Source organism: Haemaphysalis longicornis, unplaced genomic scaffold (genome assembly GCF_048455015.1).
Source record: "Haemaphysalis longicornis isolate Haplotype H1 unplaced genomic scaffold, Haemaphysalis longicornis Haplotype H1 scaffold_3, whole genome shotgun sequence".
NCBI classification, from domain to species: Eukaryota; Metazoa; Arthropoda; class Arachnida; order Ixodida; family Ixodidae; genus Haemaphysalis; species Haemaphysalis longicornis.
In genome coordinates this window covers 123871480-123894043 of record NW_027526335.1, presented here as the reverse complement: position 1 = coordinate 123894043, position 22564 = coordinate 123871480, and the positions used below count along the sequence as shown (strand labels likewise).

At 44.8% G+C, this 22564-nt stretch overlaps 1 protein-coding gene across 1 annotated transcript in view; it reads left to right on the top strand.

The window, feature by feature from the left end:
* Nucleotides 1–22564, top strand: part of LOC144175068 (cell adhesion molecule Dscam1-like) — a 322844-nt gene that overhangs the window by 258625 nt on the left and 41655 nt on the right. Inside the window, exons 12-14 of the mRNA XM_077704109.1 lie at nt 3226–3405; nt 4244–4391; nt 6993–7141. Of these exons, the coding sequence (XP_077560235.1) occupies nt 3226–3405; nt 4244–4391; nt 6993–7141 (477 nt within the window). The remainder of the gene's footprint in view (nt 1–3225; nt 3406–4243; nt 4392–6992; nt 7142–22564) is intronic.

Genomic DNA, 22564 nt, shown 5'->3' with positions numbered 1-22564 from the left:
TCAGTTTTTCTTCTCGTTTTCACGTGTTAACGGCGCCCACTAGTTAACACTTGCTGGAGCTTGAATGCTACCTTTACCGCCTTTCTTTGGCATTATATTGAAATTCTTTGTCACGTTGAAGGAGCGCCATTCAACTGCAGCGAACAGCCGCCTCAGTCCTTGTGAATGTAAGTGGGGAGACTCTTTATAACTAGTGTTATTTTGTGCTACCAAGTTCTCGACAACAAAACTTTCGTTTATAGACAATGGCTCAACGTTTCCTGACTTTGGAGGCTGCAATTAACCTTTTGTTCAGCCTTTCCGATGAGGAGCGCCAAGGTGCATCTATATGGCAATTGGATGCCTGATGAAGATGGAAAAATATTGACGAGTACACGTGCAGGGAAAACGACTTTCCTGAAGTTGTTCCCGAGGATATCTGCGGTTGTGCAGAAGTTATGCAGTCACCGATGAAGTCGTGTCGCCTACTTAATGTTTGAGTCCTGAGCCACGACGGAAAAAGCCAGCGCGAAAGAAACTGACCGTAGAAAAAGGCCGAAAATCTTCAGCCATGACCGGGAAAAAAACGCCACCGCCGTCGCTTGGAGCAGATTGGGCGACCTTGTCACGTTCTATAAACCACTGGCCAGCCAGAACCCTCAGCTGTTGCTAGAGACATTTGCTGAGCTTGCGAACATGAGCCCATATGAGTTGTTCAGCAAAATAATTTCTGCAATTACACTGGGAAGTGGCTGACTATTGCGGCAAGTCTCCGAGAGCAACGTGAACTGGCGGCCCTCAGGAGCTGCCTGGACCGAGGCGGCCGATTCGCCACACCGTTTATTACAAGAAAGTTTCTATATCCGGAATACCTTGGTGTACTGGCTGACAGGACTGCAATGTACGCACTCCGAAAGAGGGCAGAGGTACCACGTACCTCTCACCAGCAACGCAGTGGAGGTGTTCGCAGTGTAAAAAAAAAAAAAAAAAACTAACCAGTGCCCAGAGTGCCAAAAGCGGCTGCACAGCACGTGCTTCCCATCCAACACGGCGTGTAAGATGCTGGCTGACCCTATAGCGATGATTATTTTTGTAGATAATTGTTTTCACTCTTTACACTCTTCGGAGTCTTTGCAGAAAGATAGACTTGTCTTCGGTTACTAAGAGCCAGCAATTCCATTTTGAAGCCAATAAAATTTGTACCAAATGTTTAATGTAGCCCACGCGCTGTCAATTGTGTCGCAGAGTACTGGCGCAGGCTTTGAAGGAGCGCGTAGTTATCGCCGTTCATTTAACCATATTTCATTTCGCGTACAAATCACAGTATATTGTGCCGAAGGATAAACATCGAATTCGTCTTCATTGTTCGCTTATTACAATCTTTATGCAATAGTGCTACTGTTTTAACCTCTTCATAGACACAGCGACAAGGATAAATCTACAAGCATTTGTTTTTTTAAAGGAGGCCTAATGACCTCGGGAGTCTTCCAGGCACGCATCATACCAGCGGAGTCGCCCGGCGTTCCGTCTGATGCCCAATCACTCGCAAATTCCACATTTTACCGGGCGCACCAGAGAACGAACAACTTTACCTCTTTCCTCTATCGCCGCCTTCTCCCTTTCACATCTTCATTACAGCACGGCAAACCAGCAGCGCGGAAATGCAGGCGCATGCCTCTTTGTTCGCGCGTGCCATCTCAATCTAGCATTAATTCCACGACCCAACGTCACAGAGAGCGCTCGCTTCCGAAATCACGTGATGCGTGTTCTGCCATCACGTCTCGCGTGCCCTCGCAGGCTGCGAGAGAAGCGCTTTGGCCACGTTATAGACCGCCTGCAGTTCTTAACGAATTCGGAGGCAGCCTTCCCACCCGCGAGAAGAGATTGTGCTTCAGTGAGGGGTTCTGCTTTCCGCAGAGGGGGAAATCACGTGCCCGTGTCTGATTGCCCGCCACCTCATGACCGATGTCTGGATACGCGGTGTAGGCAACCGGGGAGGCCCTTTCGTCGGCGATGTGTGAGGCAATGGAATGTTTCGCACTCTTTCCAGTAGCTCCAGTGTCAAATCACAGTAATAGTACAGAGACGGATGGATACTTCTGTGCATTGGAAAATCTGGAAGAGATTAGGCAAATGGCGTACGGTTTTTCAGGGGCGAATTTAGCGTTATATCAATAGAATTAATTTAGAAAACCTAATATACATTGGCGCTTTTATTACTCACTGCTCTCCTTAACCGAAAAAGTCTAGTTTTCGGTTTTAATTAAGGTTTGGTTTGACTACACAAAAGTTCAAGTCAACACATGCTGCCGAGGAAACAGGTGTCTCTACGCCACCTGATGGGTCCACTGGGGCCAAGTGGGACTGACAACGCAGACAGCAAAATGGGGAACGTTTAGGTGGGTTAGTTCATAGTTTTCACAAAGTATACTTTGCGCATAAACGACAATGGAAGAGGCAAAGTTAGCGCTTGTCACGTTCTGGTCTGTGTGCTACGTGAAAGCAGACCGAACAGAAGCACGTATTTAATTCTGATTGAAGCCCAGCATTAGAGCTGTGATGTTCCTCGATTGACTAAAAATACTGTATGCTAGCTATAGTATGCAAGCGATCACCATGCAGGTATTGGGAAATCAACCGTATTGATAAGCAAAGTGGAGGACGAGTAAGGGTGAGTTGAAGCCCGGATATTTAACGACAGACACATGCGAGACGTTATTTGCGACAGCTGAAAGGAAAAACAGACCGTTACAAGATCTCCGGACGATACTATTACAAGACTTGTGCGGGATCACGTGCTCCCGGACAACATCCCTATGACTCCCAAACCCCATGCGTACGTTGAGTGCAAGGTGATGTGTATGTAGTTGGAACATAGTTTACGCTTGGATACAGAAGTGTGAAGTAGTAATCGGAAATGGCGTCCCATTTTTTTTAATTTCACGATGTGTAACCAACAGACGTTGCCGCACAGCGGAACGTTTCTTTCCAAAGTTTCACAGACTGTTTATGGTTTTGTCAATCATAACAGTATGTTTTGAAAACCAGTTTGTACAGGAAGAGTTCCAATAGTAATATACCGACATTTACCCCATAACGGTTGAAATGAGCAATGTCATCGATGAGTTCATGATTTTGTGAGTTAACACGATGTGTAAATGGCAAAAACTATACTCATATTGGGAAAATCGACTTCACCCAATTGCAATGCCGAGGTTCCGAGAACAGGCCGGGTTTTCTTTACAGAACCAGACAGTCCAATGTCACAGTTCCGTACTATCATCAGCAACTCACACATCCACATCCTGGTGAACGGAACTCTGAGCATCCGCACCGTGGATCCCGCAGACGCCGGATTGTATCTCTGCGAGGCCTCGAACGGAGTGGGATCTGGCATCAGCCGCGTGCTACAGCTCACCGTGCGCAGTAAGCTCGACTGATCCTTCCTTCCAACGCCTGCGTAGGGCAGCGCAGCGGTTATCAGATATGGCTTTCGACCTGTGTTAGCAAAAACATCTATTCATACCTGCTTAAACGTTCGGTATATACGGAATTTCGGGAACGCAGAGTTCTTGTCTAACCTCACAGAAGGCCGCCGTGAAATGAGGGATAGTTCTCAGAAACATATGATCATACAATACTCCAAACCTTCCCCATAATTTAGCACCGTTTTTTTTCTGCTATTGGACTACTAGAAACACCAAATATTTGGTCGTATAAACTGTAGCAAATGCGTTCCTTCTGGAACAAAATGTGATTACCTGTTTTTAGAAAGAGTATGTGCTTTAGTTACGCTACGGCGCGTCATACTCCGTATGAACTCCGTATTCCCATAATTCCGTAAAAACGGAGCGTTTCAGTATGGCAGTAATTCCGCACTCTCTGACCTACATATTAACATTGAAAGGTGGGGTAAAGAGCACTCATTAGAAATAGAAATGATAAGAAAGCAATGGAGGCACCTTGCACGGTTTTGATTGCGTTAGTACCACTAAAACTTCATGTCAGTGCAACAACGAAAAAAAAAATACAGGCGCAAACGTACTCGAGCTATGACTACGAAAGCGCGCAGTTAACCTGCACTGACTTCGTAATCTGCTCAATGTGACTAATAAAATAAATTTGACGACTTACAGAAGCCGGCGCTGGTCAGAGGTGTCGCGCATCAAAGACAGCGTTGAGCCTTCCATGAACTGAACATGTTTGGCACCCACAAGAGCTAACCTATATTTTGCCGCACAATTCGGCTACCCATTCTTTGCAGGCCCTCCTCGGTTCACGGGAAAGTTCACCACGGTTGCCGTGAGGCGGGGCGAAAGTGCGGAGATTGCCTGCCCGGCCCAGGGGGACCAACCCATCCGCTTTCACTGGCTCAAGAACAACCTGCCCCTCAATGTGCTCAAGGAGCACAGGTAAGAACGAGATCTCTGAAACTGGCGACCTGTTGAGAACAAACGTGAGACTTCATTATCTGTTATCAGTATTGCGACGTGCGTTGATACCAGGCTTTCTTTTACTTTGCACAGAGAAGGAAAACAAACGAGGCTGTGCGAGTGACATTTCGCCAGTAGAAGAAGACGTTTGGGTTTTGTAAACTAATCTGCAGCACAAGAGCAGAGCTATTATTTCGGACTGGGCTGTTTTGTTTATTTGGCTCTTTGCTGCCAAACAGGCACAAAATTTTCCGTATATACGGAATTATGGTAATGCGGAGTACATTCGTACCATGACACAACGCCGCCACAAATCGAGAAATATTTTTCAGAAGCACATGAAAATGAAACAGTGCATGCCTATTGAAACATTTGACACCGGTTTTAAGTGTCTAGGATCAATAGAACCGCGAAATTATTGTCCGTATGAATTCCGTATATACGGAGTATGCGAAAATCATACGGACAATGATTTTTCTTATTATTGAAGATAAAAACACGAAAACAGTGCCAAACGTTCATATTGTGCGAACTCATATAATTCCCATGTTTGGAGGACTAATATCTACATTCATTACGCTTGAGGGCGTAACACTCCGTATGAACTCCGTATTCCCATAATTCCGTATGTATGGAACTTTTCAGTAGGGGCGATTATCTAAAATCATTATAGGTGACCATATGTCAGCCGATTTATTCAGTGTTTATTCTGTGGGTATATAAAAATCGGGATAACCATCAATGGGAGCTTTTGTTGCGGAGTCGAGAAGAAAAAGGCAATGGTAGTCTAGGATGCCGAGATTTCAGTAAAATATGAAACACCAGAAAGGAAACTGAATTGAATAAATCTTGTGCTTGCAATTACTGTTGAAGCTGGGCTTATAATTATTTGCGATACTTAAGGAAACTGCAATGCGTCGGCGAACATAAATGTCGTCAAAAATAACAACTCGTGCATTTGACTTCCTTTGGTAATGCTTCCCGCATTTATTAGGTAATAAAGGTTTCTGTCATTACCTCGGTGACTAAGACTATACGTTAAAATTCAGAATAAACGTGCCTCTAACAGCATGCATGCATAGTTAGGTCACCGGAGCCAGCGCCTTTTTTATTTAGTTAAAATCGTATGCACCATTATATACAGCGGAAACTCGCAGATGCCTTGACGCTCAAAAACGCCGCATCAGATAAAAACCACAAAGCAAAATATCCAAATGGCAGGATTATCTTCCTTATCATAACACCGACCTTTTTAGTCTTCACCCTAGCTTGACTTTTGTTTCCTTTAAAAATTGCGCCTCCGGCTTGAAAAGAGAAACATGCCGATGGTGGAGCCCGGCATCTAGCATGAAATTTGGGGGAGGTCTCATTTCGCTGCTTTGTGTTGAAATGACATGCTTCAAAATATTATTTTCGCTCCGGCCCTACGGAGTGGCTAACACACAAAGTTTTTTTAGTCGCCGAAACTCTGGGTGCAGTCCTGACGTATTTGTTTTCGAGCACTTTTATCAAAAACACAATAAAAATGCCTGGGACAATGCCCTTTGTCTTATTGTGTATCGCATTGAAAGCTACCTAATGGTGCTTAAACCTCCAACTATACCAACCATGCCTTTTAAGTAGCTTGGCTTATCCGGCCATGGGCGAAAAGCGAAAACGCCCGTGTGTACGAGATTTTGGCGCATGTTCAACATCCCCAGCTGGGCAAAATTAATCCGGAACCCTCCACAACAGCGCGTCTCATCACCTGCACTGCATCGGTGTGTTAAACTTTGCAATCTATCAATCAATTCTCCTGCAATGCCCCAGCGAGAAAAAATAACCTCACAACTTTATTGTACCTTGTACCTTGTCATTCAAGCCTCCTTCTTCTACCACAAAAGGCGACAAAAAATGATGTTTGGCTTAAGTGCAATAAGCATATTTTGTTTTTCCAGTTCCTAATTCATGATGTGATTGCCTTGCCCATTTTAGAGGGTTTTTTTATTTTTCTAGTTCATAAAAGTAAAAAGGTCAATACGCCGTTGTTTGGTGCAACCAAGGTTACATTCCTTTTTTTTTTGTTCTCTCATACTGTAGCTTTGTATTTCTTCTTATAATTAAATATACAGCGGGGATATAAGGCCTTGTATTTTATTTTAAACATTATAGCTTTTTTACAGCTTTTGCATTGGTGCGATCATTTCTTCGTTTGTTATATTGTATATGTTACCCTTGCCCCCCCCCCATACAATATCGTCCTGGGAGAAAGCCTTTAGGGGTATTTCAATTAAATATAAACAAATCGGATCTTAATAAATGAATAAATAAACAAATAAATATATAAATACATAAATAAATAAGAAAAGATAAAAAAATAAATAATACCCTATACAAATAATTGCCAACATCAAAGGGGTGTAACCATTAGCTGCTTGGTTGATATTTTCCAGTTGATGTGGGTGGCCTGTTCAAATCTCTTGGGGCAAATATTTATTTCCTGTTTTACTAATTGTATGCGCCGTATACCTGAGAAAACTGAGGTTTTCTACTGAATGGTTAAACGAGAATGTGATTCTATTCTACTTCTTTCGCAAACAGGTACTCCAGGGTGGAAGATCGAAACGGGGAGGAAACCGTATCCAAGATAACCATCCAGCAGGCTGAGCGATCGGACAACGCTGTGTTCACGTGTCAAGCAGCCAACGAGTTCGGCGAGGACTCGACCAGCGTCCAGCTTACCGTGCAAGGTAAAGGAACTCCTATTGCGCCGTCATGTGTTTCTGGGTGTCTTTTCTGCGCGCATAAGGGCCTTTGAGAAAATATGTCTGTAGGCTTGCTGGTGCGTGGAAGTTTCACAAATGAAGTGCTAAAATAGCACTATACTAGGAAAGGGTATGCAAGGAAGAGCGTCTGCAAGTCGCCTTTTTATGTTGTGTTGCATTATATCCCTTCCGTTCCTTAGCCTCGGTTCGTTCATTTGCGCTCCTGGTTGTCTGTGTTCGCGTGTCCTCTGTGGAAATCAGGATGGCGGCTATGTTTCCGACGTCATGGGTAACTATCGCTGCATAGTAAGTAGAAATAAACTGCCATCCCCATATGATTTTGTGAACACCCACAGAGCCTAGTCTTTATGACCTCTTGCATTTTGCTATATCAGAACACGTAAGAGTGTGGCGAGTAATCAGCACGTATGGGTTCACAAGAAAGGCGGCAAGCTTTCTCCGTCCTCAGCATCGACTTCCGTTCTTTTTTAGCAGACACAGAGCACGGGACCCTCTCTGTTCTCATGTCGCCTCCAAGTACATATGTCTTGCGTACAAGCAAATTGGCAGTTAGAAGGCCAGCACCATTAATTTCATATTTATGCTAATAATATTGGTTAATTTCAATTTAACGCGTTTAATATTGGAAAAGCATTGAGTGGCCCATTGTGCGAAAACGTCGGCGTCCGGTTTTGCCGCTGGCGTCTTGAACGGAAAAAGAACTTCCCAAGGAGGGTAATATTTGTTGCACATGCCGTCACCGTCAGCCTTCGCAATTCACTGCTCTCCACTTTCTGAGCATTGTTAAAGAAAGAGGCGGCAGGTACGTTCACAGCCTTCCATCTCACTCCCGTTCACCAACATGACAGCTCCAGTGGGGCTAGTATTGTACGATGTCCACAATAGAATCAAAAGATATGGTGAGAACTACACTGCAACGCAACGGAGAACCACGTGAAAGGCTGCGTGTTACAGATGTTGGGATGAGCGCGGTGTTCGGCAGCATATCCAGCATGGCTCCGCAGACTTCGCACAGCGGTGCAACAGTCTTAATTACTCGCCGCTTACAACTGGATGAAGCAGCCAGCATGTTTCAATTGGACATCGTAGCTTTTGGATTGGCAGCCCATGAGAAGTGATTAGGTGCCTTGGAATTTTTTTATGCACTGAACAGTTGCTCTGTACCACAGAAGTGGTGATGACCGGGCACGCTTCTTTGGTAGGGGACGATAGAGAGTTTTAGTACAGCGTTTGTTGCCTTTGCGTACGCTAAACGCCAAATTTTCGCCTCCCGCTACGTATACACCGCGAACAGAGTTTTAGTAGAGCGTGTCATCAGTTTTGCGTAGCGGCACGCTAAAGCATACGGCGCCATCTTTCTAATGTTTTGCGAAATGACTCGCCGGCTGATCTGCGAGCGGAGTGCCGGAGTGCTTGGAGATTTTACGACTATTCAAACAATTGTAAACAAACGCTTTCCCGTTAGTATTGAATGCAACAAGGCCAGAGCACGGCATGAATATTTTCTTACCTGAGTACGGTCCATAAAGACACTATTGAAGTCCCGCGGAACTCCTTTCGTGCAATCGCACAAAACACCCTGAACCGAATTCCCGGGTTTGACGCATACATTTTATTCAAGTTCAAAACAATCCAGAGAGCCGTTTCGAACGAACACGACGTCACGACATGCGTTGCAAGTCTGAACTGCGATCGACCGGCGATCGGATGCATCCTCCCGCCCGTCGTAAATTCGGCGCTCACCTTGCGCGCGGTTTCCGGGGTGGAACAGCAAGTCACTTAACTCTGGCGCTCAAGCCGAGAGGGCTCTTAGCCACGCGCACTGTACATACTCTATGCGAGGTTGAGTCGTACGTCGCTCGAGAAAGATAATCCAGAGCATGGGAAGCACTGTACACGCGCAGAAACACAACGTCGCATTTCACCGCGAACGCGCCCGTAACACACACACACACACACACACACACCGGTTCGGTCGCTGGCCTGGCTACAAAGCTTCGTTCTTGCAGTCAGCGATGTCACGACGATACGGCGATGTTCTAAGCACTCGACGTATTTAAAAACACAGGGGCACAGAACTTCGTTCATCGGGAGCAAATTACTGTCGACAGAAAAGCGGAATCGTGGATGCTTGCCGGGCTACTTGCCGCCATGTTGGAAACACAAGCGGCCTCACGTACGCACGCTATTTCGCTGAAATAGCGTCCGCTCGGCTTCCGTCCGCTAAAAGCAGAAGCGGCTTTACGTACGGCGCATGCGCAGTGAGAACGACGCAAAGAAATAGCGTTCGCTAACTGTTTGCGTACGGTTGCGTACGTTATTCTAAAACTCTCTAATAAGGATCTCCATGAAAAGTACAAAACTACGCTATGCTTACCAAATAGAAAAATGGAATACTGAGAAACACCGCCCGTACTTGGCTTTTCTTAATTAGGCACCCCTTTTGTTTGGCGACCCCATGTAGTAGTGTAAAAAAGCATCGCTTCCATCTTTCTTTTACCGGCGCTGCTAAATTAAACATGTTGAAAATGTGTCCTTGTTAGATTCTTATTTTTTGTCGCGTCTGTTCCCGCTATTAGAGCATAGATACAAATGACTCGCACAGTCGAGTGTCCTCATGAAGCGTTGATGTGCTTTTAAGGCTCAACAGAGAATGAAGCTATCGGCTCCTTTGTCTGTGGCTTGACACATGGCCCAAGCTATCTAACACAAACCTGCTATGTCCTTTGGTCCTAGCTCAGTGTTCTAAGATGTAAAATAGAAACATTTCTTAACCACTACGTCAGGCTTGTATTCACTTTGGCAAAATGTACAAGCTCGCAAACTATACCTGCTGCTCGCACGTGTCGGTGTGCCCTTACGTCCTTTGTCGTCCTGTCCTAGTGAAGAAAATCAGGACGGAGAATGCAAAGGCTACTTTCAATGCAGGTTTCTTGTTCCAGACAAAAATTTGGCCCTCTTTGCAAATGAGAGGCCGATACCGAGGAAACAGCGGGGCTGACGGTCTTCACTATATTAAACTTGGTTTTGCTTAGATCTTCCCATCTTATCGGTAGATCAGACACTGATACGGCCTGGCGCAAAGCATCTCTCTCAACGAAGAGAATACCTGTACGTCAGAGCTAACGTTATCACTATGCATAGCCAATTCCCGATACACCTCCCCACCCCGACATCGGCACCGTGAGGCGAAATCCCCGCACCTGCTCGTCTGCTCCTTCTGTCCTTGCCTTTTTCCTCCACACTTCTGGGTATAGAAAGTTTCTCCTCCCCACTAGCCTGCTTCGAGTTTTGAGTGCGCCAAGCACGCATGAACCTCAACCCGTAGCAGTTCCGGTGTTAAGAGAACTCTCTCTAAACATCTGAAGAACCCCAAAGAAAGCCAGAACTTGAATTCTGCACGTCGGGCTTTAGGATAACTGACACAGTTTAGAGCTATTCTCGAAGTTTATTTCACACCGAACGTTTCTGTTACCTTTTCTTGATTGGGTTCTTTCTAAAAAAAAAGTACTCTTTATCTTAATTTGCCTGCCGGAACACTACTCGTGTTTTTCTGAATTTAAAGAATCATAGTTGGCCATGTGCACGAAGCTGCGAATGACGACTTTTTAAGTGCGCGGAATGAGCACCATCACATTCCTAATTGCTTTCGGAGACAAATTGGGGAGAAAACGAGGTATTGAAAACAAAGTAGCAGCATGAAAAAGCGAGAATACTGGAGAAAAAGATAAAAAACACGGAATGAATAAACGACGGGTGTATCAAAATCGCACAGTTGGGTCTATTTGCCTAGCCAACGCAGATTGCCCCGAGACGCGACAAACAGTGCTAGAACATTTATACACAAAATGAGAGCAGATAGTGGTGCCGTCGTATTAGAGATTAAAGGTACCTAGTATCTTCAAATATTGCAACGTATTAATGCCAATGAGCACTGCACAAGCTGAGCATGATGTGTCGTTTAGTAATGCCAGTTTGATACGGAACCTCCTGGTCGAAAAAAACAGCTGCGCTCAGGGATTTATTTTTTACTTCCGAGGAATTGAGGCTTTTAATTCCGGCGTAGAGCGTTATCAGAAAAAAATACCGAGAATGAATTCCACGCGCACGTGAGCGTGCGCCTCACAAGGACCGCCCGGCGTCTACCAGCTCGACCTCCGAGAACCCTCTACGCAGTGATTGTGGCGTGGTCTCTGCCGTGCTATTCTCCTCGACAGTTAACGTGCGTTCACCCCTAAAGTGAGCAGCACAGACACCGAGTGCTGCAGACGCCGAGTTCGCACTACAGACACCGAGTTCGGGAACCTGGTTGCCACGGGTTCTAGCGCGTGCAAACGCGGTCCACGTTGGGAGAGACGTCAAAGAAAGCCTGCGAACAAAACAATCCGACCCTTTCAGTCATGGATACCTTTCAGCGGCAAGTTCGGAAATCCATGTCAGGTGCAAATTCCGGGTTTCCCAAGAAGTGAGAGGGGGCCGCAAGCTCTGATGTTTCTCCACCCTTTCACGACCAGTGAAAGCTGCACCATTTTTTTTTATCTGCAAGGTCAACGTCTCCGAAATTGTCGTCACTACAGGCGCAGTCATGCCTTGAACACACTAATGCCAGCTTGTATAATCTTAGAATTTATGATGAGCCTAACGCTCGCGAAAATGAGGCGGCTTTGTACAGTTCTCGTCCTAAGAGTCGGCAGCCGCTTTTATTCGAACCGGAGCAACACGTTCGTTTCGAATAATCGCGAAAAGACAGATAAAATCCTTAGCCCCCCCCCCCCCTTCCCCCGATTCCCCCGAGGCTTCTGCGATGTTTCCAATTCATCCTAATTAGGCTAAAGAAAATGGCGAGGAAAGCCTTTCGAAGGCTGAGACCGCGGAACCTAGCCATCCTGATGTGCCAGCTGCTCGGGGCTACACCACGGCGAGACAAAAGCGCAGAGACTGCAACAATTCGGCATGAGAGATTAGTGATTCCCATTTATACCGACTAAAACTAGTTAGTTGGTTTATTAAGTTTAGAATTGCGATAAAGCTGAAGAAAATTTTATAATCGCTATTTATCAGAACCAATTTCTCCTTTCGCCTTTTGTGATATCTCTCAAAACACAACCGAAATGGTATTCACCAATTTATAAAACGAAGTTTCATTCGTGGCAAGGAGTGCGAAAAAGGTAGCGTTTCTTTAGGGCCATATGTCTGTATAGGGTCTCTACATTTTGTTTTCCCGCCCTGCAAACCAATCCTAAACGTGTGTTTGCCGTACGACCACTTAATTCCGTCGGGTGCGAGTTACCAAGGAGGTGCTCTTAAACAAGTTAATCAAGCCGTGCGAAGGAAGCGCGCAATTGACGCCACGAAGCTGCACCAAAACACGCCCAAAACGAGCGTCGATAAAGCAGACGACAAAGCCGTGCCGCCGACGTCCCCGCCCCGCGAACAGGCAACTCCGCGCGGGGAACGCTGAGTAAATTCACCGCGCCATCTACAGTGGGCTCCTTTAGTGAAATTCACCGCACTCGCACCCCCCCCCCCCCCCCCCCCCAACCCCTCCCTTCTGCCGCTTCCGCCGCCGCCGCGTTGGGAGTTTATTGTCCCGCACGACGCGAAAGAACCCTTGTCTGGTAGAGGTAGAAACCCTTGCTTTAAAACCTGTACACCTGAAAACTTCCATCAAATGCGATGCCACTTTTAGTTAGGAGTCTGAATACTGTTTCTGTAATTTTAATGCGCATCAAACGTTCATATGTGCGTTGAGTTCGGTGGCTCAGACAACAAGGCCGTTCCCCCGCAGAAATGGAAATCGGCATAAGGGGAACATTTCACCATGGCGTGCCTGGATAGAAATAAACTATTGTGGGGCGTTTTTTTATTGTTATCGTGCTTGGTGTAGTTGCTGATTTTTCAGAACTATGAGCCATGATGACTGCGTCGAGAAATACATAACGTAAGGAGGAACGTTGAAAGCTTGTGTCCCTGGCGACGGCGCCACCAGTTCCAAATGCAGATACGGTAATAGAATGAAGGAAATGGGGCTTTCCCGTCGGCTCCGCTGCCCCCACGCAAGTTCATCTCCTTAACCATCCCCCGCACAGTCCAAGCAAACAAACCTTAAATGGGCGCTAACTAGGTTGCGAATGCCCTAAGACAAGGAGTTTTCAACCTTATCTCCGGCCTCAAAGCGCTCTGGTGCTACGAGGCAATAAGCTCGAGGAAAACACACCACACATTTGTCAGGGCGCTCGCCCTCCGAGGTGCGCGCAGAATTGTCTCCACTTAGCGGTCCATACGGCTTTATATTTTTAGCGGCCAGCGCGCATGCTCCACCTAGCACTGGCTGCGCGGCACTACTTTTAGCGTCTTCCGCGCCAGTGATGAACATCAGTTATAGCGTAGGTGAAACTAGCGTTTGAAAGCTAGACAGGAGTACTTCATAAACAACGTTCTCGCTCTCCACAATAATTTAAGACTTCCACCTACGACTATCGCCCCGTTTGCAGTTCGCGTGCGTGGCGCTGTCGCGGCGAACACGTTTCTCCGAGGCCAGGTCCGAGTATTACCAAAGTTATTCGGTCACCACTCAATGAAGCCACACCGACGACGATACCCAGTACATTATTTCAACGCACTATCATACCTTTTCACGAAGTTGTAAACTCATTTTCAGCAATAGTTCGGATCTGGTCGGTGGCGACGAGTTTTAGCTGCGGCAGCATGTGCCGATTCGTTAGCGGTCTATGTCCACCGAGAAGTCAGGCGGTCGCCGCATTCGCATGCGCACTGTTTCTGCCTAAACTGTACGTTCTTGCTTGTTAGTGTTAATAATATATTGTAAACTACGCGCTATATCAATGACCTTGCCTATACACTAAACTTTCGTACTCCCTTTTTGCCGAAAATGGTGCAAGAATCTTGTCCCATGACGCACACCTTCAAAGGTGTTGTGGCTCAAAAAGGGTGCAAGGGCGAAAAAAAGGTGTTCGTGCGCACATCCTTAAAAAGGGTGTAAGGTTGCTTAACACCCTAAAATAAGGGTGTGGGAAGCGGAGCTATGCGTGTGCCAATGTGGATTGGTGGAGCGCGCCGCATCTAGAACAGAAACAATTAACACGCAGAAATCGACCCATTCAACGCGAACAAAGTCACACATGGACAACAAATGAATTCAGCATGAAACCGACTGGATGCACGGGTACAGCGAGTGCATACTTACCTAGAAACACATCTGCTCTTCCTGCTTTTATATACAGCAGAGGAAAGTCCTCCGACAAAGTAGGTGGGCTTGTCGCAAAAACCAGATATTTGAGCGCTAATTTTGGAATTATACATTTTAATGTGGGCATATACAAATCGGAACGTAGATTTGCGAGATCGTTTTAATCGCGAGATAGTTTTTATGTTCAATAAGTCATAGAATTTTATTAAGTACCAAACGTAAATTCTCTGCCGTCTCAACACCCTTCGACATGGACATGGGTGTTCATTATTTCGACACCCTGTAAAGCTACAAATTAGGGTGTCGGAAACTAATAAATACCTTGTAAAGGAAAAGGGTCTACGATAACGGGTGTAAGAAGAGACCGCGAAAGAAAGAAAACCTGTGTACGAGACTTCCAAATTTGGAGCTATTTTGTGCCTGTTACCTGGGTGGAGGGAACATGTTTTACAAGCGGGGGGATGTTTTGTACCTCACGATGTAAAGCAATATGAATCGGCATAATTACAAGTGAAGCTGTTTAAGCTTGAGCTAGTTTCAGTGGCGTTACCAAATAATACCAAGAAACAGAACTTTGGCGCCTTTGAAGGGTGCACCAACGCAGATAGGTTATTATAACACTGAAGACGGCTTTCGAGCCATTTCGAGTGTGAACACACGGGCCGCATGCATATGCGCGTCTCTAATTATACTATTTCAAATGTTCTAGTAACTTTGGGATTCTAAAACGCAGAACCATTCGTGCAGCTCACACTGGGGGTGCAAGTCTGGAGAACCAGCAGAGCTGGGGGTCAACCGAGCTTGCTTCCCCTTTGGATTATCTGTCAGTGTGGGGGACACACTGGAACAGCCTTGTAAAATCCCCCAAAACTTGGCCTCACCTCTCCGCACTTAGGCTAGCCTAGCGCGAACATCGCAAAACCTAAGAAAACTTATCCAAGACTAGCAAAATGTAGCAAAACTTAGGAACACCAGAAAAAGCTAGGTCAACCCATAGCTCCGCTGTCTCTTTTTGGAACTGAACACCTATTTCACACCCTTTTAATACAGTATGGAAATCCAAGCCGATTACAGTCGGTCAACACCATTTTCGCCACACAAATATAGTTTTAAATTTTAAAAGTTCAAATTGATGTTTCACGTGAAGACTTAAACTTGGGCAATGAGTCGCACCGTATATGAAAATGAGCGCTCATCGCACGCCAGCAATTTAATTTACTTTTGAACATTTCTAACGAGGTGGAGAGGAGAGTACCGGCGGATCTCTCGTAATTCATAGTGCAAATATACATGCATGCATGGCGTTAATCAATCAAAAGCTGAACACCTTTTGCACACCCTTTCCACACCCTACAAAAACCAACGATATTGAATTTGGTCAACACTGCTTTTTTCAACACATAAAGAGTGTACAGCAAAAAAAATGGCGTTGAGATTCAAGAAAAAGGGCGTCATGGCCTCCCAGAACGCTTTTCCCGCTTATGCTACATCCGTTTTGGCCAAAAAGGGTGTAAAAATGTTAAGTGCGGACGCTCGAGGGCCGGTGGCGACGATCGATATTCCTCCCAACTAAGATACGCCGTGCCGGAGTGTCGCTCTCGTAAACGCCGCCTGAGTCACCGAAACCAACTTCAGCTTCCCCCAGAGCCTGAAACGTTGAGATTGGCTGCAGCATTTGACGGTACCAGCCAATTGCGGTGCTATACTCTTCAGTGCCAGCTGCATCGTAGAGGTTACGTCAAACCTCGGTTAAATGGTGGGAAGCCTTCATATGTAAACAAGGAAAGAAAAGCACGCTTTTCTAGCGATAGTGTGATTCAAGTCACGACCTATTTATGGCACGTTTAACTCGTGTGGCACCCAGGTCCTCTGCACCCGCGACTAGCTTACCGGGTCCCGTGTGCGCGATCCGCGGAGGCTACCTTGCGTTGACTGCTGTACGATAAAACCAAGCAGCGCAGGATGCCGTAAAGCGGCAGCAGCAGCAGCACCAGCACCAGTAGCAGCTCCTTACAAACATCGCCGAACAGCAAAAAAAAAAGGCTTTGCTTGAAAAGTGCGGTATTCTCAGATTACAAGAAAATATTGGCCCCAACGAGGTAAGGACCAAATGAAAGCTTCTGCGTTGAACAAAGTTCAGTCCATTAAAATTAACAAAATACTGCTCAGCAGGCATGAACTGGATTGTTGCAATTATTTAAGTCTTTTTTTGTAACTCTACGGTCTTGGGAAGTTAAATTCAGGCTTAAAAACTGGGACAAAAAGTACCAGAAGGAGCCTCGGTATCAGCAATGTCAGAAATCCCCATTCAGCATTAACAGTCACTGATGGAGAAGTTCACTCCCAAACCCCGTGAAAGACACACAAATCAGAGTAATCGCTGTCACATATACCTATTAGCGACACTGGATATCAACATGTATTTGTCAAAATACGTTTCCCGTATTAAAAACAAGTGGAGCTAAAATATGTAGTGGTAATGAAGCGTTTACAGAAACAGTTTTTTTGCTTTGGCACTCTATTCTAATGTAAACACACCTGTGCTTCAAAAACACAAGGGGCCTGCGGAGTATTTGATAGGGGCACCTCGTCTCTTCCCCCTCCGACGCGTCTCTTTACCACCATATTTGCGTTTTGACACATCGCCATCCTATTTCTTTTTTGGAGAGTGACAAGCTGACTTTAACGACGTGGCTTGTTAAAGAATTCTTTCGAATTAGCTGGCGTACATCAGGTACATCAGCCAGCTTTAGGGTGCTCCTTAACAGCAAATTTTAAAACGAGAGAAGACAACCACTACACCAATTGTAGCCACCTTATTTATTTGACGTATCAAACTTCAAGTTCACCTCAGATCACAAAGTAATTCTCTCAAGAGGCATTCACGCCACAACAATGTCTAGTTTTTATTAAATTTACCCGACGACACCCAAGATTTCGTGGTTGGGTTACAGATTACAAACATGAATTTTACAACCAGGGATATTACATATGAGACACCTTGTGATTGGGGGATGCGCAAGAAATTTTCTTTTTTTTTGTTCAGCTCACAACTTTCTCCCCCAGAAATTTAGTATTTCCGTTTAATAGGTTTCACTGTTTTGCGGACTTTGCTGCAACCTTAAAAATATCAAGAATGTATTTTGAAATTATGACTGCTACTAAATATAAAACCTAAAGGTACCTTTCGCTATGGCGTGAACGTTTTCGAAGTTGCAACGTTGCAAAACTTTTTTTTTTTCAACCTACAACATGTACTAACGCTGATGTTTGAGTTTGCCAGGCATTTTCTAGCGCTATCTTCCGTGCGTACACGCGACAATAAATGCATCAATGCATAACTTATTCGATAAAAGTATCATAAGCTACAATAGTCACTTTCTTAGTATTTTAATTACAAACTCGGCTGGCTCATAACATTAATATGTTTAAGGACTGATAAAGCAAGAGCTAAATGCTTATTTAACAAGTTACTGAAATCCCTCTTTGGAGTGTAATTACTGCAACAAATGTGTAACAATGTGCTTCCCAAAGAATAATTCTATGACATCACCCCACATAAGGGCCCGACGGGGCAACCAAGCCACTTAGGTTATAAACACCAGCCTAGCCCATTACCAAACTAGACAACATGCGTGCACGCTACAAGAGGAAAAAATGTTTTATTATTCCTAGCAGGCGCTTCCGTGTTGCGCCTTTTCCACTCCTTGCATCCGGGCAGCTCTCTGGAGGCTGCCAGAAAAGCGAGCGAGGCTCAAAAAGATTGCCTCAATGGAAAACCGGAGGCGCAACTACAGTCCGGAAAGACGACGGCACACAAAAAGAGGGAAGAAAGGAGGAACTTGAGAGGGAAAGCATGACAGGCACGCGCGCGAGGACAACAGCATACGTGTCTGCTTTTTTCAAGGAAGAACAAAAGCTGTTCTCGTTGCCTAAGTGCCCGGCAGCTTTCGCAACTTCCTGTCCCATCCTTGCCCACGTCCAGCGCCTTTCCACTCTGCCACGAGTGAGGCGAACGCCATCTTCTCTCGTTTCAGTTCCCCTTCTCGTCGTCCTTGTTGTTCTTCTAGCAGTTGAGCACGACGTGGTCACCTCTCAGATGACAGGACGGCTGTCTTGCACGGCCATAGCGTAGAAGTAGCGGTGCTTAGTCGAAATGCCAAGCCATACAAACGTCAGAAAAAGGCTATGAAGCGGTGGACGGAATAAGGTGTGGGTTATTATTGGTGTGCGCACGGTTCTTCCAGTCAATTGTGGGTGTAACACGGTGTCTTTCTCATCATGGGGGAATTTATAGGCGCCGCTTCCCGCCGCTGTAGTGCGGCCTGCAAAAGCTTCCACTTCGCATCGGCTCATTTCCTTCTGTCTTCCGGAGGTGTTGTGATACAAATGGCGATGACTTCGTCGTATATTCAACCAGCGTCAATCCAGAACTTAGTAATTGAGAAAGTTGAATACTAGCAAAAGCTGACAGAAAAAGAGGTAACTGTGCACGATACAGTTTATGTGTTCCTTATTTCTATTCCTGGCGCCCCTAGAGCCGCAAGTAGAGTTCTCTTGCGGTAAACACAGAGATAAAGTATTATAATTAATTTAAGAAGAGAAGCCCGGGAAGTGATTTAAGGAAGTCTTAGTTCGTTGCCATGCTCATGTTGCGGTTCGCAATTATAAAAATCTACATATTTCCGCAATTTGACGGCGAGCGGCCTATGTTCTTGGTAACAGAAGGTGTAGCTAAGAAGGGCGTCATAATTGTTAAAGCAAAAAAAGCGTAGTTTTACCGGTGATCTTGGCAAGTTAATGCGAAAAAGAGCCAAGTTATTACATTATATGCCATGGTCAGTATCGCATGTTTCATTTGTCAAAGCTTTCAGCTTATATTTAGTAAAAATAACGCGTCGCTCTACTCAACGATGTGTCCATTTGTTTGCAGGTTTTATAAAACTAAAACAGGTTCCCAAAATGGAAAAGAAAACTTGTTATTACAGGTTGTAATGACCGTGTAAAGATATAGGGAACAAACTTCAATATTGAGCAGAAAAAAACAAAACCGTGTCGTCATTTTAGAAGGACATTGGTGGTAACAGCTACGACAGCCCTCTGCACGAGCCTTAGCAGATCGTCGATGATGGGAACTGGATCGCACGCTTTCCCATCCCTCGAGAGATGGGCAGTAAATCCAGTGTAGATTGTTTTTTTTTTCTTGCAGGGTGCAAGGTTGGCAACAAAAGTTACTCTAATATGCTGGAGCGGCGTAACTTGGGCGATATATTCGGGAAAGAAAGCGCATTTTTTGCGAAGGTATTATTAATAAGCCTTTGCGCCGCCATCCCTCACCCGTTGCCGAGTGCTTGTGACTCAGACATCAGAACCAAATCCGCGTGGTTTTGATATTCTGAACATCCAAAGTAGCAAAAGCATTCTGTTTTTAGAATTTTCACATCACAGCGCATATGCACGACCATGTGTTAATCACGGTGATAGACGAGCTGACAAGAAGTGCCCCAATAGGGTGCCGCATGTAGGTAAGTACGAAAACAAAAGAAAGCGCTAATCAGAATCAACTTCAACTGATGCAATATAATTTGTTTTGTTTGCAGTTAAGTTTATTTCCTTTAGTATACGAACTCGCTTATAGCTGCAGAAGTACCTTGTCACATCTTCACAAATGTAGACGTGCGTTTACCATTACAAAATTAATTTGGTTGTACTGCGCCTATTTAGAGGTTTGTCTGCTGGACCCAAGACACTATATTCATCCGGCTCGTTGGGAATTTACCAGTCGCCACGCAACTTTGGCCATTTGCCCTGGGTGCCCGGCTTGGGGTGCATATTCCTTACGAGGTTGCCCAGAGTTGCCCAGATATAAAATTATTGGTTAACTAATTTTTGAGCAACAGCCGATCACCTTTCCTAGCCTAGAGCCAGCCAGTTTCAGTTTATTTATTGTGTTATGCTGTTACGCGGTGGAAGAGGAATTAAGGCGAACCATGGCTTAAGGTGAATATTCTAGGCCGGACCGGCTCGAGCCCAAGAGAGTGTCCTTCGTTCCCTGCTTCCTACTGGAAAAATATGTCCTCTAATGTCATCTGCCACTCTCCTCTGATATGCCGTAGTTGCAATATCTTCGACCTATTCGATTTTATAATGCTGCTGTACGCTCTATTCTATCCAAGTGCCAAAGCCTGTCGATACGTTTAAGATACTTGGATTTTAAGCTGAACAAGGGACACCTAGAGCCAGAATTCATTCTTATTTATCGCCAGCTAAACTATCTCTATCACCTTCGGCCTTTCAGTTGCGCAATAAAGGCTTCTCTCGCGAAAGAAAATTCATGCTGGTTTTATTACAATTCATTACACCAGAATAGGTGCGGCCCGCATACCTCTATATCCCCAGCCACCGACAGAGGTCCGGCTGTTTTGACTGCTTTTCTCTCACACCCAGTCGCCCTACAGGCAAGCACGCTTTACAGGTTGCCAAATCTGTGATATATACGCAAAAAAGACGCGTCCTTCTGGTAACAGAGCACGCTCTTCACGAATTTACTCCGTGGCATTTTGTGGCAGGTACACCCACAGCTGGACCGTGTAACTCCATGCATTCCCACGAAAATGCAGAAAAATAAAATCTTAGAATGATCTGACAAAAAATATGTATTTTGTACATTGGTTATAGCATCTATGGTTTATAGCCATGGAGGCTGTAAACCAGTGACGCCCTGCGTTTCCACAAAAATGCAGGCTTACCGGTTCTGCCCTTAATCGTTATAATAGCTTTATTGAAATACTTTCATGGCCGGTATTTTGAACAAAACAAAAGAAAAAGTAAATACAGCAAAAATTGAATTTTAACAAAAACGACCCGACAAAATGGAGAATATGCATCTTTACATCTCCTCCCAAACCCGAAGGATGCACAAAAAACAGTCTTGCTAAAAACGTGCAAAATACAAATATAAAATTGGTGAAAGAGACGACAAAAAGTGTAACGCCGTGCATTTCCAGAAAAATTCAGATTTCCGGAAGTTTCCCGTTCAATCTTTATAATAGCCTAAATACGGGCTAGCCTAAAAGTGGGCGTAGATAGGCTGGTGGTGGTGATGATGATGATGATGAAATACGGATAATTCGTTGGGCGGTATTTTGATAAACCAATAATAAGGAACAGAAAACTAAGACTTTTTACAAGAACAATCTGTCAAAAGCAAGGATATGCATCTGATACATCTCTCTTGAAATCCTAAGGATAAACAAAAAATGTCTGCAAAAGAACGTTCAATATACGAACTAAAATATGCCGAAAACGACAAAAAAGCGGGTAACGGCTAGCATTTCTAGAAAATGCAGATATGGCGGAAGTTCCGCCTTTAATTTTTATAATAAGGTAGTGGAGATAATTGAGCATTTTTTTCGAAATGAGTCAAATCCACCGACCAGAATTGCAGAAACAAGCACAAATTTGGCACCGGGCCCTAATTCAACGTTGTAAAAGCTGTTATATGATACGTTCTACATATTAGCTAGCAGAAGTTATCGATATAATGGTATACATTTATATCATGAGCTGAAGGAAAGAAAAACAAAATGAAAAGAATAAAGAACTCACGCTTCATACAAGCGACATAATAATGTTATTCATCGGTAAACAATTCTCTGAATATTTGCAGATTTTTGAAATACTACTTATCTAGGACATCCCAACGGGAAAACCTCGGTCTGTCTGTATATGGGTCGCTCAATTTACTACTTACCACCCAGAATAAAATTGGTCGTGGTTATGCTTGATTCGCAAAAAATGAACTGCTACCGTGGTTGATACATATCCATATTATTTCGTCAAAAGGAAGCCTCAGGCGTATTTGAGCACCATCAAATACAAGCTCCATCGTTCTTTTATGTAACATTGTAGGTTCTATTCATCCCACAATAACAAATAAAAAGACCGGGTAGAAACAGTGTCAAAAAACGCAGGATAAAGCAAACACTGGAACAAAAAGTCGTGTCTCAAACCATTTTAAGCACAACAAAAGCAAAAGCTCCCAACAGATACTGGGAGAGCATTGAGAACGCGGGAAAACGGAATTGAATCGAGCAGCCTGCCATTTTGCCTATGTTGGGAGTCGAAATGGAGAAGGGGAAAAGCACGATGAGGTGGCAGGAGAGGAAGAACAGGCT